This window comes from Bufo bufo, chromosome 1, assembly GCF_905171765.1.
Source record: "Bufo bufo chromosome 1, aBufBuf1.1, whole genome shotgun sequence".
NCBI classification, from domain to species: domain Eukaryota; kingdom Metazoa; phylum Chordata; class Amphibia; order Anura; family Bufonidae; genus Bufo; species Bufo bufo.
In genome coordinates, this window is record NC_053389.1 from 641,322,616 (window position 1) to 641,340,451 (window position 17,836).

The 17,836-nt window shown below is 41.8% G+C and overlaps 1 protein-coding gene across 1 annotated transcript in view; it reads left to right on the forward strand.

The window, feature by feature from the left end:
- Positions 1 to 17,836, forward strand: part of MYO1E (myosin IE) — a 238,236-nt gene that overhangs the window by 177,151 nt on the left and 43,249 nt on the right. Inside the window, exons 20-21 of the mRNA XM_040413869.1 lie at positions 14,381 to 14,495; positions 16,114 to 16,283. Coding sequence (XP_040269803.1) covers positions 14,381 to 14,495; positions 16,114 to 16,283 — 285 coding nt within the window. The remainder of the gene's footprint in view (positions 1 to 14,380; positions 14,496 to 16,113; positions 16,284 to 17,836) is intronic.

The window sequence follows — 17,836 nt, forward strand, 5'->3', positions numbered from 1 at the left end:
CGGTCACTTATTAACCCCTTATTCAGCCTTGATCACCCCTGATCACCCTATATAGACTCCCTGATCACCCCCCTGTCATTGATCACACCCCTGTAAAGCTCCATTCAGACGTCCGCATGATTTTTACGGATCCACTGATAGATGGATCGGATCCGCAAAACGCACACGGACGTCTGAATGGAGCCTTACAGGGGCATGATCAATGACTGTGGTGATCACCCCATATAGACTCCCTGATCACCCCCCTGTCATTGATTACCCCCCTGTCATTGATCACCCCCCTGTAAAGCTCCATTCAGATGTCCGCATGATTTTTACGGATCCACTGATAGATGGATCAGATCCGCAAAACGCATACGGACGTCTGAATGGAACCTTACAGGGGAGTGATCAATGACTGTGGTGATCACCCCATATAGACTCCCTGATCACCCCCCTGTCATTGATTACCCCCCTGTCATTGATTACCCCCCTGTCATTGATCAACCCCCTGTAAAGCTCCATTCAGATGTCCGCATGATTTTTACGGATCCACTGATAGATGGATCGGATCCGCAAAACGCACACGGACGTCTGAATGTAGCCTTACAGGGGCGTGATCAATGACTGTGGTGATCACCCCATATAGACTCCCTGATCACCCCCCTGTCATTGATCACCCCCCTGTCATTGATTACCCCCCTGTCATTGATTACCCCCCTGTCATTGATTACCCCCCTGTCATTGATTACCCCCCTGTCATTGATTACCCCCCTGTCATTGATCAACCCCCTGTAAAGCTCCATTCAGATGTCCGCATGATTTTTACGGATCCACTGATAGATGGATCGGATCCGCAAAACGCACACGGACGTCTGAATGTAGCCTTACAGGGGCGTGATCAATGACTGTGGTGATCACCCCATATAGACTCCCTGATCACCCCCCTGTCATTGATCACCCCCCCCCTGTCATTGATCACCCCTCTGTAAGGCTCCATTCAGACATTTTTTTGGCCCAAGTTAGCGGAATTTTTTTTTTTTTTCTTACAAAGTCTCATATTCCACTAACTTGTGTCAAAAAATTAAATCTCACATGAACTCACCATACCCCTCACGGAATCCAAATGCGTAAAATTTTTTAGACATTTATATTCCAGACTTCTTCTCACGCTTTAGGGCCCCTAGAATGCCAGGGCAGTATAAATACCCCACATGCCAGGTATTCCGTGAGGGGCATATTGAGTCCATGAAAGATTGAAATTTTTGTCCCAAGTTAGCGGAAAGGGAGACTTTGTGAGAAAAAAAGAAATAAAATCAATTTCCGCTAACTTGTGCCCAAAAAAAAAAATTTCTATGAACTCGCCATGCCCCTCATTGAATACCTTGGGGTGTCTTCTTTCCAAAATGGGGTCACATGTGGGGTATTTATACTGCCCTGGCATTCTAGGGGCCCTAAAGCGTGAGAAGAAGTCTGGGATCCAAATGTCTAAAAATGCCCTCATAAAAGGAATGTGGGCCCCTTTGCGCATTTAGGCTGCAAAAAAGTGTCACACATCTGGTATCGCCGTACTCAGGAGAAGTTGGGGAATGTGTTTTGGGGTGTCATTTTACATATACCCATGCTAGGTGAGAGAAATATCTTGGCAAAAGACAACTTTTCCCATTTTTTTATACAAAGTTGGCATTTGACCAAGATATTTATCTCACCCAGCATGGGTATATGTAAAATGACACCCCAAAACACATTCCCCAACTTCTCCCGAGTACGGAGATACCAGATGTGTGACACTTTTTTGCAGCCTAGGTGGGCAAAGGGGCCCACATTCCAAAGAGCACCTTTCGGATTTCACAGGTCATTTACCTACTTACCACACATTAGGGCCCCTGGAAAATGCCAGGGCAGTATAACTACCCCACAAGTGACCCCATTTTGGAAAGAAGACACCCCAAGGTATTCCGTGAGGGGCATGGCGAGTTCCTAGAATTTTTTATTTTTTGTCACAAGTTAGTGGAAAATGATGATTTTTTTTTTTGATTTTTTTTTTTCTTACAAAGCCTCATATTCCACTAACTTGTGACAAAAAATAAAAACTTCCATGAACTCACTATGCCCATCAGCGAATACATTGGGGTGTCTTCTTTCCAAAATGGGGTCACTTGTGGGGTAGTTATACTGCCCTGGCATTCTAGGGGCCCAAATGTGTGGTAAGGAGTTTGAAATCAAATTCTGTAAAAAATGACCTGTGAAATCCGAAAGGTGCTCTTTGGAATATGGGCCCCTTTGCCCACCTAGGCTGCAAAAAAGTGTCACACATCTGGTATCTCCGTACTCAGGAGAAGTTGGGGAATGTGTTTTGGGGTGTCATTTTACATATACCCATGCTGGGTGAGAGAAATATCTTGGCAAAAGACAACTTTTCCCATTTTTTTTTTTATACAAAGTTGGCATTTGACCAAGATATTTATCTCACCCAGCATGGGTATATGTAAAAAGACACCCCAAAACACATTCCTCAACTTCTCCTGAATACAGAGATACCAGATGTGTGACACTTTTTTGCAGCCTAGGTGGGCAAAGGGGCCCATATTCCAAAGAGCACCTTTCGGATTTCACTGGTCATTTTTTACAGAATTTGATTTCAAACTCCTTACCACACATTTGGGCCCCTAGAATGCCAGGGCAGTATAACTACCCCACAAGTGACCCCATTTTGGAAAGAAGAGAGTATTTCGTGATGGGCATAGTGAGTTCATAGAACTTTTTATTTTTTGTCACAAGTTAGTGGAATATGAGACTTTGTAAGAAGAAAAAAAAAATAATCATTTTCCGCTAACTTGTGACAAAAAATAAAAAGTTCTATGAACTCACTATGCCCATCAGCGAATACCTTAGGGTGTCTACTTTCCGAAATGGGGTCATTTGTGGGGTGTTTGTACTGTCTGGGCATTGTAGAACCTCAGAAAACATGACAGGTGCTCAGAAAGTCAGAGCTGCTTCAAAAAGCGGAAATTCACATTTTTGTACCATAGTTTGTAAACGCTATAACTTTTACCCAAACCATTTTTTTTTTACCCAAACATTTTTTTTTTATCAAAGACATGTAGAACAATAAATTTAAAGCAAAATTTATATATGGATCTCGTTTTTTTTGCAAAATTTTACAACTGAAAGTGAAAAATGTAATGTTTTTGCAAAAAAATCGTTAAATTTCGATTAATAACAAAAAAAGTAAAAATGTCAGCAGCAATGAAATACCACCAAATGAAAGCTCTATTAGTGAGAAGAAAAGGAGGTAAAATTCATTTGGGTGGTAAGTTGCATGACCGATCAATAAACGGTGAAAGTAGTGTAGGTCAGAAGTGTAAAAAGTGGCCTGGTCTTTCAGGGTGTTTAAGCACTGGGGGCTGAGGTGGTTAAAGGGGTTTTCCAACTGTTTTATATTGATAACCTATCCTCCGGATAGGTCGTTAGTATCTATTCTGTGGGGGTCCAACACCCAGGACTCCGCTTATAAGGTGTTTGAGGAGGCTGCAGCACTCCGGAAAGTGCAGCGGCTTTCTTACAGCTTACACTAGGCCAGTGCTGACACATTCATCAGTTACATGGCCTAGGTGCCGCTCGGTACCATTCAGATGAAAGGGGCTGAACTGCGATACCAAGCACAGGCGCTGTGAGGAAGCCACAGCCTTCCTAAAACAACTGATCAGCAGGGGTCCCCTGTGTGCCCGACCCCCACCGATCAGATACTGATAACTCTTCCTGCGGATAGATCATCAATTTAAGGCTACTTTCACACTTGAGTTTTTGCTGGATCCGGCAGGGATCAGCAAAAACACTCCCATTACTGATAATACAACCATCAGCATACATTAGGAACAGATCCGGTTGTATTATCTCTAACATAGCCAAGACGGATCCGTCATGAACTCCATTGAAAGTCAATGGGGGACGGATCCGTTTTCTATTGTGTCAGAGTTAAACTGATCCGTCCCCATTGACTTGCATTGTGTGTCATGCCGGATACGTTTTGATCCGCATCCCATGACGGAAAGAACACCGCAGCTTGCTGCAGTTTGCAAACGCAACCAAACAGAACGGAATGCATTTTGTAGCACTCCATTCTGCTCAGTTACGTTTTGTCCCCATTGACAATGAATGGGGACAGAAAGGAAGCACTTTTCTCCGGTATTGAGATCCTATGACTGATCTCGGAGAAGAGAAACGCTAGTGTGAAAGTAGCCTAAAACAGTCAGAAAACCCCTTTAACAACGTGTGTGCCAGAAAATTGGTGCATATTTCACCATCAGTTCTAATGCACGGGCAGCCCAACATGTGCTTCATTCATTAAGGCTTGCGTCTCTTGATGGTTGTGGCGCTTCTCACGCCAGTGCAGGAGATATTAAGACCAGTGTACACCAGTCTTAATAAATCCCCCCCCCCCTGGATTTTTACATCTGTCAACTGTACTGTTACAACCTTGCTCATTACTAAGGTACTCAGTTTTCCCTTCCGCCTCATTCATCTTGTTTCCATATTGTGTATATGTTCATTAAAGCCAGTTCTACTGTGTCTGCATCCAAGATGTGACTTTCTGCTCTTGAGCGCACTGTTAAATTTATTATAATGCTGGAGGTTTTACTGTTGATGAATCCATCAGTTTAAGGTATGCTGGTTTTCTTTTACCAAACATCACATACTTCTTAGTAAGCGTTGGCGTGAAGAAGCTGGCCAGATAGAGCAGGTGGTTTTTGAATTGGGGCTTTTTAATTGCATGGAAAAGAAAATTCTTCCGGTTCCAAACATAAATATAGAAATGCCTTCTTAACGGGACAAAAGGAGTTGATGATTTGGTTATTTTCTGTCTCCATTATGTACATTGACAAAGAAAATATAAGGTAACTTACTTAGTTTGGAGATTTTTCATATTTTACTCACTTATGGTATATAGTGCTGACATATTCCACTGTGCTTTACATAAATTATCATCTCTTGCTGTTTCTAATGGAGCTCCCAATTTAAGTTCTCTATCATTATGTCTTTGGAATGTGGAGGAAACCAGACTACCCAGAAAAAAACAAGGAAACATGGGGAGAACATAGCAACTCCATGCAGATGGTTGGATTGGAACCTAGGTCCCCAGTGCTGTCCAATGGGGCGACTATAGAACTGCAAGGTCAATCCAAAGATATTTCCCATGTTCTGTTTATACCCAGGACTGTGACGAAAACAAGGGGGGCATCCTTTACAGCTAAAGGAAATAAGGTTTCTACACCAAGAAGGGGATTTTTACTGTAAAAGCAGTGAGACACTGAAGTTCTTTGCCACAAAAAAGTTGTTATATTTAGGCCTCATGCACACAACTGTGTCCCTATTGTGGTCCACAAAATATGAATACCTTCTGTGTGCAATCTTCATTTTTCTCATTCTCATCACTAGAAATGGCAATTTTTGTCTTCAGCACGGACAAGAATAGAAAATGTTCTATACTTTGCGTCACATTTTTATTCAGGGTTTTATTCTGATATACATATTTGAATTTGAGAAGGATTTTTTTCTACTATGGGGAAAATTGGCTTCCTCTGGGTCATTACGGGAGAATAGGTTGAACTTGGATGGACTTTTTTCAACCTTTCTAACTATGTAACAGAATATGTTTCTATTGCATTTGTAACAAAACAAAAACAATGTAGCAATCATTCTTAGTGCTTTACAATAGATGTACAGTGTACTATTTGTTAATGCTGAAAAACACCCACTCATCAGTCACCAGATATTATATAAAATTATTTTCCAGGCCTAGGTTACCATTACCAAATGTTGGGTGGCCACTTTGTTACCTACTCTAAATGACAGAATTTTTGGGTAATTTCCTATTTATCTATCAACCGTTTAATAGATGTCATATTCATAGAAAATGTGAGGCTGAATTTCAAATGATTTGGACAGAGGTTCATCAGTGTGGCCACTCTGGTCTACCTGCTGTACCAGAATGAATACTTTTGAGCAGTTGGGCTACTTTTACACTGGCGTTTTGGCTTTCCGTTTGCGAGATCCATTCAGAGCTCTCACAAGTGGTCCAAAACGGATCAGTTTTGCCCTAATGCATTCTGAATGGAAAAGGATCCGCTCAGAATGCATCAGTTTGCCTCTGTTTCGTCTCCATTCCGCTTTGGAGGCGGACACCAAAACGCTGCTTGCAGCATTTTGGTGTCCGTCTGACGAAACTAAACAAAACGGATCCGTTCTGACACACAATGTAAGTCAATGGGGATGGATCTGTTTTCTGTGACACAATCTGGCACAATAGAAAACGGATCCATCCTCCATTGACTTTCAATGGTGTTCAAAACGGATCCGTCTTGGCAATGTTAGATAATACAAACGGATCCGTTCTGAACAGATGCAGACTGTTGTATTATCTGAACGGATCCCTCTGTGCAGATCCTTGACGGATCCGCACCAAACGCGAGTGTGAAAGTAGCCTTAGCTTCTTTCCTCCCTTTTAGGGCACCATCTACTTTCTCCCGTAAGTTACTCTACTTATCTAGTGTTGAGTGTCCCCCACAATAGAGAGCATTTCATTGTTGCCCTCTGATTTAAAGGGATTCTCCGGGATTTAACAAAATGAAAATAATTAAAATATGACTTTTATTATAAATATATTCCCAAACACCTTTCATTAGTTATAATGGCTCGTTTTGTCTAAGGAGCAAGCCTCAGGAGAAATAAAATGGCCGCCGTCCTATTACTACACACAAAACCTGTCCTAATCACAAAGATGGACAAGTTACTTCACAGCACTGAGCTAAAGAGCTTACTCATCCTCCTCTCTGCTCTACTTGTCACTGATTATGATCCTGAATACAGCTGATAAAATTGTCAGATGAATGTCTGTAGGAGCTCATGAGAAGACATGAAGTACAGAGAGGAGGTGGGGATGTGGATAATGAGCAGCAGCTCTTGTATGCAGTCTCCATTACCATAGCCCCACATTAGCGCAGTCTGTCCTGTCCGTCCTCTCTGTGCAATGAACCGCATGTAGACCCCTTGTTCTTCAGTGGTTGGTCTCTTGCTGTGAGAGAGACTTGCTGGCTATAAAGTAACTGTGATCCATGATTGTGAATTAACCTCTTCCTGCCCTGACTGTGGCAGGAAGGGGCTTACCGTATTTTTCGGCCCATAAGACGCAAAATAACAGTGCTATCCACGGATCCCCCCCATAACAGTGCCATCCACGGATCCCCCCCATAACAGTGCCATCCACGGATCCCCCCCATAACAGTGCCATCCACGGATCCCCCATAACAGTGCCATCCACGGATCCCCCATAACAGTGCCATCCACGGATCCCCCCATAACAGTGCCATCCACGGATCCCCCCCATAACAGTGCCATCCACGGATCCCCCCCATAACAGTGCCATCCACGGATCCCCCCATAACAGTGCCATCCACAGATCCCCCCCCATAACAGTGCCATCCACGGATCCCCCCCATAACAGTGCCATCCACGGATCCCGCCCCCATAACAGTGCCATCCACAGATCCCCCCCCCCATAACAGTGCCACCCACGGATTCCCCCCCAATAACAGTGCCATCCACGGATCCCCCCCATAACAGTGCCATCCACAGATTCCCCCCCCCCATAACAGTGCCATCCACAGATCCCCCCCCATAACAGTGCCATCCACAGATCCCCCCCCCCCATAACAGTGCCATCCACAGATCCCCCCCCCCATAACAGTGCCATCCACCGATCCCCCCCCATAACAGTGCCATCCACAGATCCCCCCCCCCCCCATAACAGTGCGTCATCCACAGATCCCCAGTAATAGTGCCATCCACAGACCACCATTAGTTCCAAACCCACCAAAAGCACACCTTTTGGTTAAATTTTATTTATTTTTTTTCATCCCCAAAAACCTAGGTGCGTCTTATTGGGCGAAAAATACGGTAATTCACATTTTTTTTTTAGAAAAAAAATTAGAGAAATATAAATAAATAAAATTTATTATGTACACACATTTCCCATGTTCTTTCATTAAAAATAAAGAAAAAATATAAGGGGTCATTTATCAAACTGGTGTAAAGTAGAACTGGCTTAGTTGTCCATAGCAACCAATCACATTCCACCCTTCATTTTTCACAGCTCCTTTGGAAAATGGTGGAATCTGATTGGTTAATATAGCAGACTTTGTGTGTAAAATACACAAATGTACACTTTTTTCCCTTTTTCTTTCATACAATTAAAAAATTATAGGTATTACTTTTAGCTATAGTTAGTATAGCAGTCTTTTGTATGCGTGTTCTTGTATTTTTTTTTTTTAATCTATAAAAAGAATTACATTTTTTTTTTTTTTTTTTTTAAAAAGCCAAAAGATTAAAATGTCAACATTAAAAAAGTCACTTTGAAGGAGTTTTTTAATGTTTTGGTGCTGTACAACATCTGTACTTGCAGGCTGGTGCCATAAAACCAGCAATAGAAAAATAGGCCTCCAAAAGCCCAGCCAGTAAGTAAATTGCACAAATAGTATCCATTTTCACAGTATAGGCATTCGACAATGGTTTTAGAAATGTTTTGCCTTGAAATAACTTGTAACAGAGAGAAAACAAATTAGAATAGAAAAGATTTTTCGTTATTTTCATAGGATTTTCATCATTTTTAGTTTTTCCTTTTAATATATATTTTTTTTAAATATTATATCTGTCATCTAATGGCACAAAAGAAAGTTCGAATGTGTCCTGTGAAAAATATCAAACACATGTAGGTTGGCTCACAAATGAAATAGTTATTTGCAGTTAGATAGGCCTATTGCTAAAACAGAAAAATTGGAAATTAGGCGAGTCAGAAAGGGGGGAGGAGGGCTAAACAAGCTAATGAAGTGGTTAAACTAAATGCTGCTGATTTTTTTTTTTTTTTTTTTATATTGTGTTTTTATTTTCTGTTTTTTGTGGATTATATTATGTACATTATTATGGGTGTGCCCAGCTTTCCAGAGCTGTTTACAACAATCAGAGATGAGATGTGTCTTAGGCCTATTGCACACGACCGTATGGCTTTTTCAGTGTTTTGCGGTCCGTTTTTCACGGATCCGTTGTTCCGTTTTTTGTTTCTGTTCCGTTTTTCCGTATGGCATATACAGTATACAGTAATAACATCGATAAAATTGGGCTGGGCATAACATTTTCAATAGATGGTTCAGCAAAAAAACGGAACGGAAATGGAAGACATACGGATGCATCTCCGTATGTGTTCCCTTTTTTTTGCGGACCCATTGACTTGAATGGAGCCGCGGACTGTGATTTGCGGGCAATAATAGGACATGTTCTATGTTAAAACGGAACGGAAAAACAGAAATACGGAAACGGAATGCATACGGAGTACATTCCGTTTTTTTTGCGGAACCATTGAAATTAATGGTTCCGTATACGAAACGCAAAAAACGGCCGTGTGCAGGAGGCCTCACAGTAACCGCGTGGACCATAGGATGCTGTGGTAGGTAGATAACTCATTGACTTGTATTGGACAGTATTTTAAGCATGCACGATTACCTGTATAGACGTCATTGTGGAGGGATAGAGAAGAGGTGCCCATCACCTATGTGGTGGATCCTGTGTTAAATATGCAGTTGTAATTCTGCGTGTGATGATAATGAGATGACTACTGTAGGATCATCTCTATAGAATAACAAGTACCTGCTTTTGGTGAAGCTCAGTGGCCAGTGTGTAACCTGCAAGATTTCAGGATTTTTGTGTTTATCAGTCACAAACGATTCTTAAATATGTTTAACATAAAAACTTGATTTGAATAACATCATTTTCTGATGACACATTCCCTTTAAGATCTTTTAGAGCATGCTGTGTGCATTTCTGTCATTAGTTTACATACATGATCCATACAATGATTCTGTTGACAAACCGTATATGTGAATATGTATGGATGGCTTTTTATGCTGCAGAGAAGAACACTTCTTAGTACTCAGGAGAACATCTGATTATATATTATAGCACAGAGTAAATGAAAGGGGTTGTCCATTTTTGAAACTCTTTTGGGCAGCCCCCCTCCCCGCCATACCTGTGGAGAGAAGCATACTTACTTGCTCCCTGCTTCTTGGTTACAGCTCCTTCAGTCCGCCACTCTCTGGTTCCCTCCTTGTCACTTTCTAGAGGGGACGGAGTTCATGTGCACTGCTGCAGCCAATGACAGGCCGCAGCTGTGACGTTTTCCCCAAGCAGCTCGTCACTGGGTCCTGCTAAGAGGACACCCTCCAGATGTTGACCAGCAAGGAATTGGAGAGTGGTGGACTAATAGTGCCAGAACTGAGCATAAGGGAGCAGGTAAATATGCTTCCCTCCACAGGTCCAGCAGGGAGGAGGGGGCTGCTCAAAAGTGTTTCACAGCTGGACAACCCCTTTAAATACTGATTGACCTACTTTGTCACTTGCTATTACAGTTTTTTGCACTGCTGTTAGTTTTGTTTGGTTTAGTCCACCACAAAGAGCTAGCTGAGCTGATGGGTACTGAAAATGCCAGTGCTATGTCTTTGAAGCATTATTCCGATTTGCTGTCTTGTGCACTTTGAGTGACCAGCTGGTGGTAGTTCTCCATGTCTATTACCACATCTACTCCACCTGAACAAATAGGAAGTGTATGTTATGTGAAAACGAAAAGGATACGTTCGTACATTACCACAACCAGTCTGCTGACTGCTCTTCCCCCTTGTAATACAGTACTTCAGTAGCCATCAGCATCATTAGTTGGTATTCAAGTGCAGCTCTAACAGGACCCACGTTTCCTGTTCTTTTCCAAAGCCTACATATTCTGCTGATCTGATCCAATGATGTCATCACCTGCATTTTGGACTTGTGAATACAAATACATTTCGCTCAAATGGAAAAGAAGAAACAAAAACCAAGGACGAAAATGCTATTTATTTAGCTGTGTTCTGCACATCCCCTTACACCTCAGGGTTTATGCATAGCCAAGTATTTTTTATTTATTTATTTATTTTTTTACATTGCTATTTCGTAATAGCCCTCATGGGCCTTTTATCCTAGTGCTTGTAAAAGTGTGCAAATGTGTCTGTGCTGAAGACTGCCATTACAGAATGCACCACATAGCATACAGAATTCTGTTTCATTGCTTCATGTGAATCATATCAAAAGTTTGGGAAAGAATTTCTGCCAGTCTGTATTATTTCATTGCATTTCATTTTTGCAATAGATAGCTAGAGAGAGAGGGTGTTTCAGGATGACAATACTAGGGTCTTTCTCTTTAACATGACATAACAGATCCAGCAGACACCCTGGAAAACAACCACTGACCATTATTCCTCCACCAGATTTTACAGTTGGCGTTAATATTTTCTAGACTTATTGTCAAGCATGAAAGGTTCTCCTGGCCTCCACCATAAAAGGATTCATCCATCAGACTGGTAGATGGTGAACTATGGTTTATCTCTCCAAAAATCAATTGACAACAAGGGTTGGACTAGCCTACCAGAGGATCCTCAAGTGGGCCCTGGTTCCGATACCATAGTGGGCCCCAAAGGTCTAGGAGAAAAAAACGTTTGTAGCTGCCTTTGGAGACAATCGCTTACCTCTATAGTCTGTATCTTTGGTTCAAAATGTATTAACTTCTATTGTCATAGGGTTGGGCCCCAAGAATAATTTCCTCAGGCAGGCCCAAGTAACCCCAGTCCGACCCAATAGTCTAGAAGTGATCTACTATACATTTATAGTTGCAAGCTACAGCTGACATTTTTGTCCCCTTCCACTTTGAAACATATTTTTGCTGCTATGCATTTTAACATCACAGCAACGCAACTTACAGTTGACTGGATCAGATCTACCAGAGAACATTGGATAAACTGACTTGGAACATTAGTATCCTATGGGGTTTCCAAATTAAGCCCTTGAACCCCCAACACATTTACTTCTTGATGCTTGCTTGGAGAATTCATGGCTATTTTCTTTATTTTATGCAATAACAGAAAGGGGTAATGGGTAAGTAAATAGTACTTTTTAGAAGAGGTCTCTACAATCTCTAATGAATCTGTAATCTCACTCTGATCATGTGAAACCTGCCGACTGTCCACATCTGTCCTGTCATTTTATTATTTTCTATAGTGGCGCACACAACTGTTATGGGGCCCTGGAGGAGGGGGCAGCACTGAATTCATTCTTTTCCTGACAAGAAAACACTGCATTTTATGCATCCAGTGGGAGCTCAATGCAAAGTGATAATTTCAGCTCCCATTTCAGCTCCCATTCCAGTAAATGGTAACTGTATTAATTCCTATGCACTGAGCTTTCCCCTAGTGGTGGCTGCAGGCAGTCTGCTTTGTACTAGAAGGGAAGCAAATTAATCATTTTTGCCAGTTGTCCGGTGTGAATACATGGAGAAATATGGTGTTCAGAATGAGTGCCGTATTTATGAAGCACCAGTTCCACTTTTTCCGACATAGAAGTCCGATAAAGTGGTTGAAATAAAAAAATATATAATTTAAGTAGCCTTTTATTGCAATTTTGTAATAAAATCTTTTGTACATAATAAAAAAAACTAATTACTTAATGTGAGGCATTGCCCTTTGCGTTGCCTGGGAGTGAATGTCACATGCGTACTGATATATTGGGTGCGGCAGGGGGGCCCACTATGTTTTGCAAGGGGCCTATGTGATCTGTGTACACACTTGTTTGCAACAGCTGACAAAAGTTACAGAAATCCAAAGTAGAATGAAAATAAAAAATTTGAATCAGTCTTTAAGTGCTTTAAGTAGGTCTTGAAGATATTAATAATATCTGTGGCTTAACTTAAAACCCACAATGAATTTTAGACACTATATTTAGGCCTCTGTTTTGACACAGTTAAAAAAAAAACTATCAAACTCAGAACATCCCGGAGAGGAATTCATTGCTGAATACCACTTCCTTTTCTACTTTCAATAGACAGTGAGGTTCAGATTGTAAAACAAGAGTACAAAATACATATAAACAATGCTGACCGCATTTCTATGATAAAATTACATTGAGCTGCCTCCCCTTGGTTAGTATCACTTCAACCAAGTTTGGCATGAGTGCAAGGTAGGAAATATCCCCTCTTACCTAGTGATCAGCTGTAATGTGCAGGAAACCCGGTAACAAGTGTTCAGTCCCCCAGTGAAATGAAGTATCGGATCAATGGGCCTTCCATGTAAGGGACATATGTGCCAAGTCTTCCTGAGGAAGAGGCACGTTGTAGCTGCTCTATAGCCCTGCTAAATGATGAGAGTTCTTTATTAGTTAATGCCCTAGTGCAGTGGTGGCGAATCTATGCCAAGGGTGCCAGAGGCGGCACGCAGATGCATTTCTGTGGGCACCCCCACCCTGGAAATAGTCTATGGTGTACCAATATGCCTTAGACTTTTCCTGCGTAGGGTGCACGATGAACAGCGCAGACAGCGCACTGAATGTAGGCAGAGCATTATAGCTAAATGATAAAGTACATGGAAGATATACTATACTGGACTGTAGTATTCAGGATAAATTGCCGTGCTGGCACTTTGTGATTAATAAGTGGGTTTTGGGTTGCAGATTGGGCACTCGGTCTCTAAAAGTTTCACCATCACTGCCCTAGTGTATTTGGAAATATGTTTTCTAAACCTGGTTATTCCAGGATTTACCTAGTTTTAAATCCCCCTGTTAGACCTGTGAAGGGAAGCATACTTACATGCTCCCTGCCGCTGTGTTCTGGCTCCTTGGGTCCACCTCTGTCTTCACTATATTTTGTTTCCCATATTTGGTCAGATGCCACTTGGTAGACACGTCACCGCTGTGGCTAGTCATATTGGCTGCAGTGACGTTTGTGAACCAATCTATGGCAGAAGTCTAACGAAGCATGGTGAAGACAATGGTAGACCAACTGAGCTGGAATCCATCAGCATAGAGCAGGAAAGTATACTTTCCTTCACAGGTCTGGCAGGGAGGAGGGATTGAAAAATTAAGTAAATCCTGAATGAATCCTTAAAACTTTATTTACATCACACCAAAAAAAAACTCTTTAAGATACAGGTCTACCTAATGGATGGTCACTCATCCATTTTATATAACCAGTTAAGACCACACGTTCAGTTTGTTATGATCAGTAGAAACAGTGAAATGGAGGCTGATTAGGTCTTCCCAGACAATAGTTATTTTTATTTAGGTTCTACACTTTGCTTCTGGATCGGGGTATATGTAGTAGTAGTGGTAGTAGTAGTAGTAGTAGTTATATTAATAGATCAGCAACATGGCAGTTAATCCAAGCACCGAAGTTGGAAAAAATAAAAATATTCTCCTAGGTTACCATTAAGTCCTGAATCTTACAATCAGTGACATCAATGTCCATGATTTATGTCTTAATATCTTATTTCCTTCCTAGCTATTTCTCCTGGAGGAGATGCGTGAGAGGAAGTATGATGGCTACGCTCGAACAATTCAGAAAGCCTGGAGGAAGTATTTTGCCAGGAAGAAGTATGTTGAGATGCGAGAACAAGGTATGGTAATGTAAATCTAAATGCTCATCTAAATAATATTTATATTGAATTATGTAGTGGGAACTGCAGTGGTCAATTGCAGTACAGAGTGTTCCCTCAAGACAATTTACTCATTTCTTTTCTTCTTTTATACTGTACCTTAAAACGAGAGATTATGATCTTCATTCTGAGTTCTATATTTTTTTTCTCTTGTACTATTGAGGTTGGCTAGCTCCAGAAGAAGACATATCAATACAGTGTCATACCTACCTCACCATTTCTATAGGGTTCATGTTGAGAAGCAAGCCTGGCACTGATCTGCTTCCCTTTACATGCAAAGCCTTCAAAACAATAGCTTATATACTTCCTTTTATTCTTTTATTATTCTAGTTTATGTATGGGGTGCAGATATTATGAAAAGCTGGTAACTTGATTTTTATTATGTGCAGTGAACTGTATAGCTATGTAAGTGAATAGGCCACTTTCCCGCAGTCGTTGTTGAACAGTGATTGTGAAGCAGAAGTGGATCGTATACAGAAATATGGCATTTCTGGGTTTCTGAACCGCACCTGGTTTTGGCTCACAATTAGTGATGACCGTAGTATTGAAAAATTTGATTCGCCTGCTTCTCAGAATTTTCCCCAAAAATTCACTTTGTGACTAATTACTTCACGAAGCGCATTTCTTTGTAAGCAGTGCGTGCAATGACAGGCGATTGCGCTGCCCCGTACTCCTCAGATGCTGCGTTCATAACGGATTGCGACATCTGACATTGATATTACAGTATCAAATAAATTTAAAAAAATCATACTTGCCTCATCCATTTGATCGCTAAGAACCAGCCGCCACCATCTTGATTGAAGATCTAGCCTGAAATCTTGCGTGGCCCACAAAATCATCACGCCGGCTGGCATGGTGATGTGATGTGTCACCGCACACGGAATTTCGTGCGAGATCTTTAGTCAAGATGGTGGCCGGCTCAAATGAATGAGGTATGTTTTCTTGTTTTTTTACCACCATTCAGTGAAAATCGATTCACTACCACAAAGCATGAGGTAGCAGCAAATCTAATTTTCTATGATATTCAGATCCAGTTGCACTTTGTGGAGTTCGATTCGCTCAACCCTACTCACAATTACTGATGGAAATAATTGATCAAACACTGACTGTATGTGATTTGTAGTTAGGGAGGAGATGGTAGATGCCCCGGTGAAATTGCTCCTACACATGGCCCAAATCTGATACCTTTTAGATGGAATAATTTCATGTGTATGTCCATATATTTTCTTTTTAAGGGTACAATCACATCTTCAGCATGCCTGATCTGGCACAAATGCCAGCAGTCAGCCAGACAAAAACTGTTGCAGGCAATTGTTTTTGTCCAGCTGAAATCGGGCATCTATGCCAAAAACCGGTTTTATCACCACCGGACCCCATTATAGTCAATAAGAATCCCGCAGTGAACTGTAGAATTCAGCAGTGCTGGATCCAGCAGGCTGCTCTCTGCAGGAACAGCCTGCCAGATCTGCTGCCACAGATGTGAACATACCCTTACATATAGTTTGTAATCTAGGTAGGACCCCATTTGATTGCATAAACTCTGTTCAGATTTTTTATTTAATAAATGTTTTTTTTCCAGCCTCAGATCTTTTTCTTAACAAAAAAGAGAGAAGACGGAATAGTATCAACAGAAATTTTATTGGCGACTACATTGGTATGGAAGACCATCCTGAGCTCCGGCAATTTTTAGCAAAACGAGAAAAAGTGGATTTTGCTGACACCGTTACTAAATATGACCGAAGATCTAAAGTAAGTAATTACAGGGAACTTGTCAGTAGTTTTATTTGTCATTAAACAGTCACCACTTGCTGTTACTGTAGATCTTGGCTTCCTAAACTGGGAATACTCTTCTGACAGGCAGTTGGCTCCCTGTACATCCAGCTTTACTGCGCGTGTGCTGGGACTTGAAGACAATGGCACATGTACAAAATTTAGAATGGGGTTGAGATTAAATATCCCATTCTCAGTGGCATCTACCAAACCAAACTGGATTTCTTTAGGGTCTCTAATTAAAATTATAACTTTATTTTTTATTACTCTGTAATGTCACAATTGAAAATGTTGTAATTTCTATCAAAATGCTGCGCTACGTCTCATTTATTATGCTCTCTAGGACATTTGATAAATTTGGTCTCAACTTTCACCACTTTCATCTCCAGGTCTAACAGTTATGGTGCAAATTACGCCAAAAATTGTGCCAGGTTTAACAGTGAATTTCCCGGTGTCAGACTCTCTTTAAAGGTTAAAGGCTATAGACACCTCAGGGGGGCTTTTTTTATTATTGCATTTTGGTCTTTTTTTTAAATGTTCAACAGCTTTTCCCCTACAGCTTTTACTTCATCTACAGGCTATTGCTTTCTGCCTCGTAATAAATCTTTCAGGGAGCTGCTGTCACGGCTGAGGATGGGGGAAACCCTCAGCCGTGCGATATTCAGAAGATGTCCGGTTGTTACTCGGCCAGGACGACAGAATTAGGGAGCAGGTCACCTCCTACACATCCCTAATTCTGACCCTGTCTCCTAGCCATATGAGCCGACCCTGATGGTGGGAGGGCTCATACACTGGAACCTAATAGTCCCTGGAAGCCCTCAGGCTGGCCCTGAACTAGGAGGAGGGTAAGACTACCTATTCCTCCTAGGCACGGAGGAACAGGAGTCTCACTGACCAAGCAGCAGGGAGAAGGGGAACAAGTACAGCCTATGAATATGACAGGTGAACCAAACAGTTCCACACTAACCTGCCACAGCCTTGCTGACTGGAACCCGTGCTCAGAAACGCTGTCCACACAAACATTAGACAAACAGCACACACATAAGAACACAGAGGAACCAAGACATTCATAGCTGCAATAAAAACCAAAAGCATAGGACATCAACTAAACATCATGGATTAGGATTTTATGACCGGAAGGGTGGCCCTTACTGGAAGGATGGTAACAGGATACCAGGAGGACAACTCCAGCAACATGCCTGGAGTACCCCTCAAGCTTCTGCCATCCAGCAGGAAGCTAAATAACCCAAACGGCCACACCCACACAGACACACACTAGGAAAGGAACTTAACCCTTCCATAACCAGGGAGTGTAGTGAAACCACATAAAGGGGAAGTGTCCAAATGCACATCACACTGCAGCTGTTACCGCAGTCAACGACATGCGTGGCAACCATGTCCTGGGAGTCAGCCAGAAGGCCGGGACACTGCCACCACATGTACAGAATACAACACGTTGCCACGGGCAGCCACAGTGAAGGGAAGTGTCACAGTGCACACCTACATAAACCTCGTGCACACACACACAACCA